The sequence below is a fragment of the Entelurus aequoreus genome, linkage group LG08 (genome assembly GCF_033978785.1).
Source record: "Entelurus aequoreus isolate RoL-2023_Sb linkage group LG08, RoL_Eaeq_v1.1, whole genome shotgun sequence".
In the NCBI taxonomy this organism is placed as follows: Eukaryota; Metazoa; Chordata; class Actinopteri; order Syngnathiformes; family Syngnathidae; genus Entelurus; species Entelurus aequoreus.
The window spans coordinates 8,856,301-8,868,592 of record NC_084738.1 but is presented as its reverse complement, the minus strand read 5'-3'; the positions used below and the strand labels follow the sequence as shown (position 1 = coordinate 8,868,592).

The window sequence follows — 12,292 nt, the reverse complement described above, 5'->3', positions numbered from 1 at the left end:
GGACAAGCGATATAAAATGAATGTATGGATAATATTAGAGATGTCCGATAATGGCTTTTTTGCCAATATTCCGATATTGTCCAACTCTTAATGACCGATTCCGATATCAACCGATACCGATATATACAGTCGTGGAATTAACACATTATTATACCTAATTTTGTTGTGATGCCCCGCTGGATGCATTAAACAATGTAACAAGGTTTTCCAAAATAAATCAACTCAAGTTATGGGAAAAAAATGCCAACATGGCACTGCCATATTTATTATTGAAGTCACAAAGTGCTTTTTTTTTTTTTAACATGCCTCAAAACAGCAGCTTGGAATTTGGGACATGCTCTCCCTGAGAGAGCATGAGGAGGTTGGGGGGGGTACCGGGGGGTGTACATTGTAGCGTCCCGGAAGAGTTTGTGCTGCAAGGGGTTCTGGGTATTTGTTCTGTTGTGTTAAGGTGCGGATGTTCTCCTGAAATGTGTTTGTCATTCTTGTTTTGTGTGGTTTCACAGTGTGGCGCATATTTATAACAGTGTTAAAGTTGTTTATACGGTCCACCCTCAGTGTGACCTGTATGGCTGTTGACCAAGTATGCCTTCCATTTACTTGTGTTTGTGAAAAGCCGTAGATATTATGTGATTGGGCCGGCACGCAAAGGAAGTGCCTTTAAGGTTTATTGGCGCTCTGTACTTCTCCCTACGTCCGTGTACACAGCGGCGTTTTAAAAAGTCACAAATTTTACTTTTTGAAACCGATACCGATAATTTTGAAACCGATATCGATAATTTCCGATATTACATTTTAAAGCATTTATCGGCCGATAATATCGGCAGACCGATATTATCGGCCGAATATCGGTCTGCCGATAATATCGGCAGACCGATATTATCGGACATCCCTATCCAAAACAATTATTTGGGAATGTTCAGCGGGCCAGATTGAAAAGTTTAATAGGCGGCCCCCGGGCCTTAATTTGCCCAGGTCTGTCTTAGTATTAATATTCCCATTCAAATAATACAGCGTTTGTTGACAAGAATATACAACCATGAAAGCACATTCAATGTATTTATTAAGCAGAGGTAATTCTATAGCTAGAATTCACTGAAAGTCAAGTATTTCATATATATATATATATATATATATATATATATATATATATATATATATATATATATATATATATATATATATATATATATATATATATATATATATATATATATATATATATATATGAAATACTTGAGTTGGTGAATTCTAGCTGTAAATATACCCTCCTCTTAACCACGCCCCCCCCCACCTCCCGATATCGGAGGTCTCAAGGTTGGCAAGTATGGTACTATACCACCTCTAAAAAATTGTACCTGTACTAAAATATTGGTATCGGGACAACACTAGCAGGGAGTAAGCCTCAGCAGCGACAACGGTTATTACAGTTATTTTGATTAATGCTAGTTAGTAAGACCGGATGCTTTTTGGAGGCTCTTACTGGGTTCAATGTGGCATTCACTATGCCATTATGCGGCGGGGAGCCTCAAAAGTCAAATGTATGCTCGCAACTGAAAGCGTAACAAAAAGATTGTCCCCATCTCAAAATACTTGCAAGTTGAGGTACCACTGTATTATACGTTTTTAAAGGGCTTGTTTGCAACTTGGTCCAAGTTTCATTTTTCAAACCAAAAACAACAACAAGAACACCACCGGCTATGTTGTTTTACCATTTGTGGTTTAACAGAACACATATTTTTTTTAAATGTCTGTTTCACGAATGCAGCTGAGATAGGCTCCAGCGGCCCCCCCGCAACCCCAAAAGGGACAAGCGGTAGAAAATGGATGGATGTCTGTTTCACAATTACTAATTACACTACCGTTCAAAAGTTTGGGGTCACCCAAACAATTTTGTGGAATAGCCTTCATTTCTAAGAACAAGAATAGACTGTCGAGTTTCAGATGAAAGTTCCCTTTTTCTGGCCATTTTGAGCGTTTAATTGAGCCCACAAATGTGATGCTCCAGAAACTCAATCTGCTCAAAGGAAGGTCAGTTTTGTAGCTTCTGTAATGAGCTAAACTGTTTTCAGATGTGTGAACATGATTGCACAAGGCTTTTCTAATCATCAATTAGCCTTCTGAGCCAATGAGCAAACACATTGTACCATTAGAACACTGGAGTGATAGTTGCTGGAAATGGGCCTCGATACACCTATGTAGATATTGCACCAAAAACCAGACATTTGCAGCTAGAATAGTCATTTACCACATTAGCAATGTATAGAGTGTATTTCTTTAAAGTTAAGACTAGTTTAAAGTTATCTTCATTGAAAAGTACAGTACTTTTCCTTCAAAAATAAGGACATTTCAATGTGACCCCAAACTTTTGAACGGTAGTGTTTATGTGTCAGTCACATTTATTTTTTCGTACACATAAAAGCAACTAGCAATTAGCAGTCATGTTGTAGCCAACTTTAGTAGCTGAACCTTGCCAAATCATGAGCTGACAACAAACATATCTAATGCCTGTGGGTAACGTGGGCGGTAGTTTAGGTCGGGGGTCAGCCACCCTCACGGCTCCCTGGAGCATTTTTAAAAAAAGATTGAAAATGGAAAAAGATGGGGGAAAAATAAGTTTGAGTACAAACATGACACAAACCTTCCCAATTGTTAGAAAGCCCACTGTTTAATATGTTTGTGTGTATGCTTCACTGATTATTTGGTGAACATTGTTTTGTCCTAATTTGGGCGGTTCTTGAACTCACCATAGTGTGGACTGTGACGCAACAGTTTGTTTACATGTAAAATCTTCCAATCCTTCTTTGTCTCTATTTGTCCACCCAAAATTTCATGCTGTGCGTGAATGCACCAAGGTGCACTTTGTTGATGTTATTGACTTGTTGGAGTGCTAATCAGGCATATTTGGTCAGATCTGCAAGCTAATCTATGCTAACCTGCTATTTAGGCTAGCTGTATGTACATATTGCATCATTATGCCTCATTTGTAGGTATATTTGAGCTCATTTAATATCCTTTACTTTTACCCTCTTTGTATATAATTTAGTTTTGCATGTCTCATGACACATTATATGTATGTAATATTGGCTGCATTTCTGATAGTTGTTTGTGTGCCATGTTGTTCCAGACCACAGCAAACATTACCTAGCTTGCCAAGTATTGTAATTAATGCATTAAAAGAAGACAGCCTTAACTTGGTCACACACATCTATACCTATGGCCATTAAAACCCATTAATTATAGGAGTTATCTCACCTTCTGAGTAGCCTCTGATTTACTAATGGTTTCTAATGTTGTAAAAACGTGTAGAATAAATGTTACATTCCAACATTTCTGTCAACAAAGATTTACTTCAGCCTGCGACACATAGTCATTTTGATAGTAGGCTATTATAGCTAATATAGACACTTACGTCATGTGTTGCCTTCATTATAAGACTTATATACGACTTTTCATTTTTTGCAGCTCCAGACAGATTAGTTTTTTGTATTTTTGGTCCAATATGGCTCTTTCAACGTTTTGGGTTGCCGACCCCTGGTTTAGTTGCTCAAAGACGAAGGCTAGATGTAATGCTGACAATACTTTGGAAAGTTAGCACCCTCTAGGCAGCTGCTTGAGGTTGCAAACAGCCCCTATATGTACATACTAATTTATTGCGATAACAAGTTCAGTAAATGCGTATTTCGACCACACGTACTTGGTGCCAACAACAATGAAAGTTAATTTAATGATTAATGTAGCAGATCAAAGTGTCTGGGCTATTATGTATTAGGGTCTTTAAACATGCTAACTTTGTGATCGGAAGAAACGGCTACGAGTATGTGTGTATTTTGCTGCCTCGCTGTTGAATATGTAGTGTGTACTCAGGGCGACGGCTGGTTCCTGGCTTTGCTGCGCATCGCAAGTGGCATTGAGGAGCAAGCGTCGGTTCCGACACTCTGACACTGCTGTAGCCCCCCCATCTGAAGACGAGTTTGTTTATCTGTCGTGCTCTTGTGCAAAGCTGGGTGTTTATTCAGCGGAGAAGGACGTTGGCTTTAAACCTGCTGTTGGCTCCCTGTAGGACAGATCTTGGTTGCCCTCTATTGGACTGTATAGTATGATTATATACAGTAATCCCTTGTTTATCGATGGTAATCGGTTTTGGGCCATACCGTGGTCAATTAATTTCCAGGAAGTAGGAATGATTAATTATATATCAAATATTTCCATAGCTTACGCATAAAAGCCTTGTAGACATAAAATGACACCCACTTTGTCACCTTTACTAAGTCTAATGAACAGAAGGCTGAGCCAATCAGTGCACACATTACTGAACAGTGCGCTCTGGTTGGTTTGGTCTTATTTAGTGGCCACTGTGGTACTGATATTTGTCGTTTATTTAGTCAGTTTTATGCTTGAAAGTGCGTAGTTTAGGCCAAAAATGCGTAGAATACAGTGGTACCCTTAACTGACGATCACAGTGCGTTCCACTACCGAGTTTGTAACTCAAAATACAAATAAAATTAATCAAATCCGTGTTTGACCTTCTAAAAACCCAATCCAATCCACTTTATTTATATAGCACATTTACACAACAAGAATGTTTCCAAAGTGCTGCACAGCCATGTTAAAAACAATATTAAAAACAATATTAAAAACAAAGAATAAATGAATAGAAAACCAATACAGAGACAATATAAAAAATAATATGATTAAAAAGGATTTTTAAAGGGTAAAACCAATTAAAACAGTAAAATAGACATCAAAATGTATAAAAAAAACACAGGACAACAGAGGACAGAAGACCACACAACTCACGTAGTGTTAAAAGCCAAAGAATAAAAGTGGGTCTTAAGACGAGACTTAAAACACTCCACTGTGGAAGCAGTTTGAACATGGAGGGGCAGAGTGTTCCAGAGTTTAGGGCCGACCACAGAGAAGGCCCTGTCTCCCCTGGTTTTAAGTCTCGTCCTGGGCACCACGAGCTGGAGCTGGCTCTCGGACCTCAGAGCGCGCGCAGGAGTGTACATTTGGATGAGGTCCGAGATATACTGAGGTGCCGGTCCATGTAAAGCTTTAAAAACAAACAGCAAGGATTTAAAATCAATTCTAAAATGAACAGGGAGCCGGTGCAAACTCCGAAGAATTGGGGTTATACGCTCACGTTTCCTGGCCCCTGTTAAAAGTCGTGCTGCCGCGTTCTGGACTAACTGCAACCGGGAGAGAGCTTTTTGGCTAATGCCAGCATAAAGTGTTTTGCAGTAGTCCAGGCCACTTGAAATAAAAGCATGCACGACTTGTTCAAAAAGGTTAAAAGATAAAAATGGTTTTACCTTTGCTAAAAGACGAAGATGATAAAAACACGATTTTAAAACGCCATTGACTTGTTTGTCAAATTTAAAATCGCCCCACAATTTTAACATGTCACATGCCTTTTAAAAAGAAATAAATACTTTTAGACAAGAAATATCATTATAATAGCACGTACTGCAAACAAATACAGTATTTCCATGTAATAATGCACTAATATTGTACAGTATTTATCTTGAAAAGCCGACTAATATGGCGTCTATTTCAGGCTCCTTCTCCGTCCAGTGTTGCCAAGTCTGCTTATATTATCTTCTTATCATAAGCAACTTTTTTTCATAGAGCTGGTTGCTGGTTTCTCTCGTGACATCTGGCAACCTTGTCTCTGTCCTGTAAGAATAGGAACCAGGAAATCGCTGTTCACGTTCTGCGGACGTATTTGAGTGAAGGACTGTAGAGCAGTGTTTTTCAACCTTTTTTGAGTTAAGGCACATTTTTTGCGTTGAAAATATCCGGAGGCACACCACCAGCAGAAATCATTAAAAAACGAAACTCAGTTGACAGTAAAAAGATGTTGTCGCAATTGTTGGATATGACTTTAAAGCATAACCAACCATTCATCAATATAGCTCTTGTCTCAAAGTAGGTGTACTGTCACGACCTGTCACATCACGCCGTGACTTATTTTGAGTTTTTTGCTGTTTTCCTGTGTGTAGTGTTTTAGTTCTTGCGCTCCTATTTTGGTGGCTTTTTCCCTTTTTGTGGTATTTTCCTGTAGCAGTTTCATGTCGTCCTTTGAGTGATATTTCCCGCATCTACTTTGTTTTAGCAATCAAGAATATTTCAGTTGTTTTTATCCTTCTTTGTGGAGACATTGTTGATTGTCATGTCATGTACGGATGTACTTTGTGGATGCCGTCTTTGCTCCAAAGTAAGTCTTTGCTGTCGTCCAGCATTCTGTTTTTGTTTACTTTGTAGCCAGTTCTGTTTTAGTTTCGTTCTGCATAGCGTCCTCTAAGCTTTAATGCCTTTTCTTAGGGCACTCACCTTTTGTTTATTCTTGGTTTAAGTATTAGACACCTTTTTACCTGCACACTGCCTACCGCTGTTTCCGACATCTACAAAGCAATTACCGTAGCTACTGGCTGCCACCTACTGATATGGAACAGTATTACACGGTTACTCTGCCGAGCTCTAGACAGCACAGACACTCAACAACAACACATCATTTGCAGACTATCATTACTGGTTTGCAAAAAATATTTTTAACCCAGAGAGGTGAAATTAGATAATCTCCCACGGCACACCAGACTGTATCACACGCCGCGGCACAGTGGTTGAAAAACACTGCTGTAGAGGACAGTGTTGACAACACGTGATGTGTATGTCTGTGTACCAAAGGCAAAGGTTTGTTTAGTCAGGACTAGGGTTGTCACCATACCAATATTTTGGTACCAATACCAAAATGTATTTCGATACTTCTCTAAATAAAGGGGACCACAAAAAAAAGGCATTATTGGCTTTATTTTAACAAAAAAAATCTTAGGGTACATTAAACATCAGTTTCTTATTGCAATTGAGGAACAATTTTGTCCTTAAATAAAATAGTGAACATACTAGGCAACTTGTCTTTTAGTAGTAAGTAAGCAAACAAAGGCTCCTAATTTGTCTGCTGACGTATGCAGTAACATATTGTGTCAATCCCCATTCTATTATTTTGTCAAAATTATAAAGGACAAGCTGTAAAAATTGATTATTAATCTACTTCTTCATTTACTGTTAACATCTGGTTATTTTCCATTTTAACATGTTTCTATCAACACTTCTGTTAAAATGTAATAATCACTTATTCTTCTGTTTTTTGGATGCTTTACATTAGTTTTGGATGATACTGCAAATTTAGGTATCAATCCAATACCAAGTAGTTACACGATCATACATTGGTCATGATTTAAGTTCTTATGTGTCCAGGGATGTATTTCCTGAGTTTATGAATATAATATGAATTTTTAAAAAAAAAGAAAAAAGATTTTGTGACAATAAAAAATATTGATGTAATTATATTAGCATCGACTAGATACTCTCTTGTACTTGGTATCATTACAGTGGATTTCCACCCATGGCATTTGTTTACATTGTGACGTCGGTGAGCTATTGTATCCTCTTATGGTGTGTAGTGAAGCATTTTTAGCTATTCCTGGTCCTGCAGCGATGATACTTGTAAAAAAAACTCACTTTATTTGTCGCCATGGAGGCGAGGATTAGTGATTTAGAAGTAGCTACAACACTGCCGATTGCGGATGGACATTAGCCGCTAACTAGCTAGCCTTGTTTTAAAGCACCTCTTCCTGAGGGCGTTTCAGTGTTATAACTTCACCTTTATCGTTACTTTTTAAGCCAAAATGCGTTTGTTCTCCTTTTTCTGTCTGTAAATGATTGTGCGCTGCCGAACATGCTCCTCTGCTCGTAAAACCAGCAATGTCACGGCGTGATGACGACACGCCATCATGCCTGTAAAAAAATATATATGGCGAACCGGTACTTTTCAAACAGAGTGTAGTACCGTACAACCCTGGTCAGGAGTAGACAGAACAAATTTAAACACATCAAACACAGCATGTGCACCTTCTCAATTTTTTTTATGGATAAATGTTTGTCGTTTGGAAGTTTGTGGTTTCATACCTGCAGCTTGTGTGATGGTAAGCTGACTCACATGGTAGGCTTCTAACAGACTGATTCCGATGGTTGGAGAGCAGGATAATGTTGATCTCTAAAGCGGCGCGTTTTGTTTCTTGCGAAAACGAAGCAGGAACAACAACGTGTACAATATATTAACTTTTTATTGCTTAAAAAGGCACAACCTTGTTCGCGACACTACTTCCCCTGACGGTAAAATGCTCGTAACTCAAAGTATGCTTGCAACTTGAAGCATAACAAAAAGCTGAGAGACAGCCCATATCTCAAATTACTCGTAAATAGAGATGTCCGATAATATCGGACCGCCGATGTTATCGGCCGATAAATGCTTTAAAATGTAATATCGGAAATTATCGGTATTGGTTTCAAAATTATCGGTATCGGTTTCAAAAAGTAAAATTCATGACTTTTTAAAACGCCGCTGTGTACACGGACGTAGGGAGAAGTACAGAGCGTCAATAAACTTTAAAGGCACCGCCTTTGCGTGCCGGCCCAGTCACATAATATCTACGGCTTTTCACACACACAAGTGCAGTGTTTTTCAACCTTTTCTAAACCAAGGCACATTTTTCTCATTTAAAAAATTTCGAGGCACACCACGAGCAGAAAACATAAAAAAATTAAACTCAGCAGCCAATATTGACAATAAAAAGTTATTCTCGCAATTGTTGGATATTCAAACCATAACCAACCATGCTTCACTATAGCTCTTGTCTCAAAGTAGGTGTACTGTCATGACCTGTCACATCACGCCGTGACTTATTTGGAGTTTTTTGGTGTTTTTGTTCTTGTCTTGCGCTCCTATTTTGATGTTCATTGTCATGTCATGTACGGATGTACTTCGTGGACGCCGTCTGCGGCTCCACACGCCGTAAGTCTTTGCTGTCGTCCAGCAATCTGTCAACAACAACACATAATTTGCAGACTATAATTACTGGTTTGCAAAAAAATATTTTTTTAACACAATTAGGTGAAATTACATAATCTCCCACGCCACAGCACACCAGACAATATCTCACGGTACACTAGTGTGCCGCGGCACAGTGGTTGAAAAACACTGCACTAGTGAATGCAATGCATACTTGGTCAACAGCCATACAGGTCACACTGAGGGTGACCGTGTAAACAACTTCAACACTGTTACAAATATGCGCCACTCTGTGAACCCACACCAAACAAGAATGACAAATTTTTCAAGAGAACATCCGCACCGTAACACAACAGAACAAATACCCAGAATCCCTAGCAGCACTAACTCTTCCGGGGCGCTACAATATACACCCCCCGCTATCCCCTACCCACCTCAACCTCCTCATGCTCTCTCCAGGAGAGCATGTTCCAAATTCCAAGCTGCTGTTTTGAGGCATGTCAAAAAAAATAATGCACTTTGTGACTTCAATAATAAATATGGCAGTGCCATGTTGGCATTTTTTTTCCATAACTTGAGTTGATTTATTTTGGAAAACCTTGTTACATTGTTTAGTGCATCCAGCGGGGCATCACAACAAAATTAGGCATAATAATGTGTTAATTCCACGACTATGATATCGGAATCGGTATTTAAGAGTTGGACAATATCGGAAAATCGGATGACGGCAAAAAAGCCACTATCGGACATCTCTACTCGTAAGTTAAGGTACTTTTAAGTTGAGGTACCACTATCTGCTTAATAACATTCACCCCCCCCCAAAAAATCTGTGATTGAATGAACCTGAAAATTTGTGTGGCGAGGGAAGACCGTCTCAATATGGTAGGTGACTTGAAAGTTCTCACACAGCTCAACACGCTTTACAAAACACCCACTGGAGCTATGCAGTCTTCAGGCTTCTTCTAATTGTTGTCGTTTCTCCTCTGAAATGTCTTAGCTGTTACTTCCTGTCCCTGACTGCCTGGCATTGTCATGTACAGCTGCGTGAGGAGCATGGGTACGACTGCCAGCGCAGCGCCGCCGCCCGTCACGTCGCTGCTTGAGAGTGTCTACCGCAACGGGACGATGGCCGACAGCCAGCAGTCCCTCAGCGCCAGCCCCTTTCAGACGGTCAACGTCCACAACAACAAGGCCAAGTCCATTATCACCAACAAGGTGGCACCTGTTGTCATCACGTAAGTCCCTCCCCGAATCTGCGTTCTCTCAATTGGGTGTAAATCCTCTTTGATCAACCCCCGCTCGGCCTTTTCCTTGCGATGTTTGCTCCTGTTATCATCTCATTTGTCAACAGGCCCGGATAATTCAATTGACCTATCTTTATCTCACCTCGCTGATTTCTTGTGGCCTCCTCGCAGGTATAATTGCAAGCAGGAGTTTCAGATTCATGATGACATCCTCAAGAGCAACTACAAAGTGGGGCGGATATCGGATGCCATGCCTGAGCACTACCTGGTGCAGGTACAATACGCCGGACCACACACACACACACACACACACACACACGAGTAAAGACTTAACACCGCGCCGTCGCCTGGATTACTCATCTCGCCTCCCTCAAATCGCAGTATGCTGCAGGAACATTGTCATGCGCTGTTTTATGAGCCGGGGGTGAGAGAGGGAGCCATTGTAGCGGGAACGTCGTCACCCTTTTATTGGGGGCTTTGATGTGTTACGTCACTTCCATAGCGCCACCGCCACGCAGACAAATCACTTTAAAAAAAAAAAGGTGCAGCGGCTTGTGTAAAATCAAAGTAAAATGTCTTTTTTAAAGTTAAAGTACCAATGATTGTCACACACACACACTAGGTGTGGCGAAATTATTCTCTGCATTTGGCCCATCACCCTTGATCACCCCCTGGGAGGTGAGGGGAGCGGTGAGCAGCAGCGGTGGCCGCGCCCGGGACTCAATTTTGGTGATTTAACCCCCAATTCCAACCCTTGATGCCGAGTGCCAAGCAGGGAGGTAACGGGTCCCATTTTTATAGTCTTTGGTATGACTCGGCCGGGGTTTGAACTCACAACCTACCGATCTTTTTCAAACCTGCTATGCTAACACTCCTCACTGTTCACTATTAAAAAACATTGCCTTATTTTCTCATCTTTAAAGTAGGGCTGTAAAGTTAATTAATCAATCAAAACTTTCTATCTATATAGCACGTTTTATACACAGACAAGTTGCAACACAAAATGCTTTACATCAATTTAAAGGGGTAAAAAAATTACAAAAAAAATGCTTGCACAAAATAAATATATATGTATATATACAGGTGTATGCGAAAAGTATTTGGCCACCCATCCAAATGATCAGAATCAGGTGTCCTAATCACTTGGCCCGGTGTATAAAATCAAGCACTTAGGCATGGAGACTGTTTCTACAAACATTTGTGAAAGAATGGGCCGCTCTCAGTGATTTCCAGCGTGGATATGTCATAGGATGCTGTCACGCCAAATTTCTTCCCCCTACAAAAACCTCCCCCACCACCCCATTTACTTTCGTGGTCACGTTTCCTCTTACGTCATTGACAACAATCGATAGCACTTCGGCTTTGACTGCCCGTCGCTGGAAGGATACTTCGTCTTTGACAGCTGCTGGAATCTGAAGAAATCGATTATTGTTTTTTTTTGTACGGGCGCGAAACAGGACAGTCGCGTGCCGGTTAAGGACCCCCGGCAACTTTGTGATTTTATTGGACGCAGCTCCGGAAGTAAATGGGGGGGGGGGCAAGGTTTTTGTAGGGGGAAGAAATTTGGCGTGACGTTGCCACCTGTGCAACAAATCCAGTCGTGAAGTTTCCTCGCTCCTAAATATTCCAAAGTCAACTGTCGGCTTTATTAAAAGAAAATGGAAGAGTTTGGGAACAACAGCAACTCGGCCACCAAGTGGTAGGCCACGTACACTGACAGAGAGGGGTCAGCATAGTGCAAAGACTTTCTGCGCAGTCAGTTGCTACAGATCTCCAAACTTCATGTGACCTTCCAATTAGCCCACGCACAGTACGCTGAGAGCTTCATGTAATGGGTTTCCATGGCCGAGCAGCTGTATCTAAGCCATACAAAACCAAGTCCAATGCAAAGCGTGTGTAAAGCCACTGGACTCTAGAGGAGTGGAGACGCCTTCTCTGGAGTGATGAATTTACACTTTTCCATCTGGCAATCTGATGGACCAGTCTGGGTTTGGAGGTTGCCAGGAGAACGGTACATTTCGGACTGCATTGTGCCCAGTGGGAAATTTGGTGGAGGAGGAATTATGGTGTGGGGTTGTTTTAAAGGAGTTGAGTTTGGCCCCTTAATTCCAGTAAAAGGCCCTCTGAATGCTATAGAGCAGTGGTCCCCAACCTTTTTGTAGCTGCGGACCGGTCAACGCTTGAAAATTTGTCC

The 12,292-nt window shown here is 40.7% G+C and overlaps 1 protein-coding gene across 3 annotated transcripts in view; it reads left to right on the top strand.

Annotated features, from left to right (window-relative positions):
* The window catches only part of pald1a (phosphatase domain containing paladin 1a), a 192,896-nt gene that overhangs the window by 37,766 nt on the left and 142,838 nt on the right, over nt 1-12,292 (top strand). For 2 of the 3 annotated variants that reach the window (XM_062055453.1, XM_062055451.1), the window contains exons 2-3: nt 9,895-10,089; nt 10,270-10,372. In XM_062055453.1, coding sequence (XP_061911437.1) covers nt 9,908-10,089; nt 10,270-10,372 — 285 coding nt within the window. In that variant the 5' untranslated portion in view covers nt 9,895-9,907. Of the gene's footprint in view, nt 1-9,851; nt 10,090-10,269; nt 10,373-12,292 lie in introns of all 3 variants that reach the window. The other variant, XM_062055452.1, reaches the window with a different exon arrangement.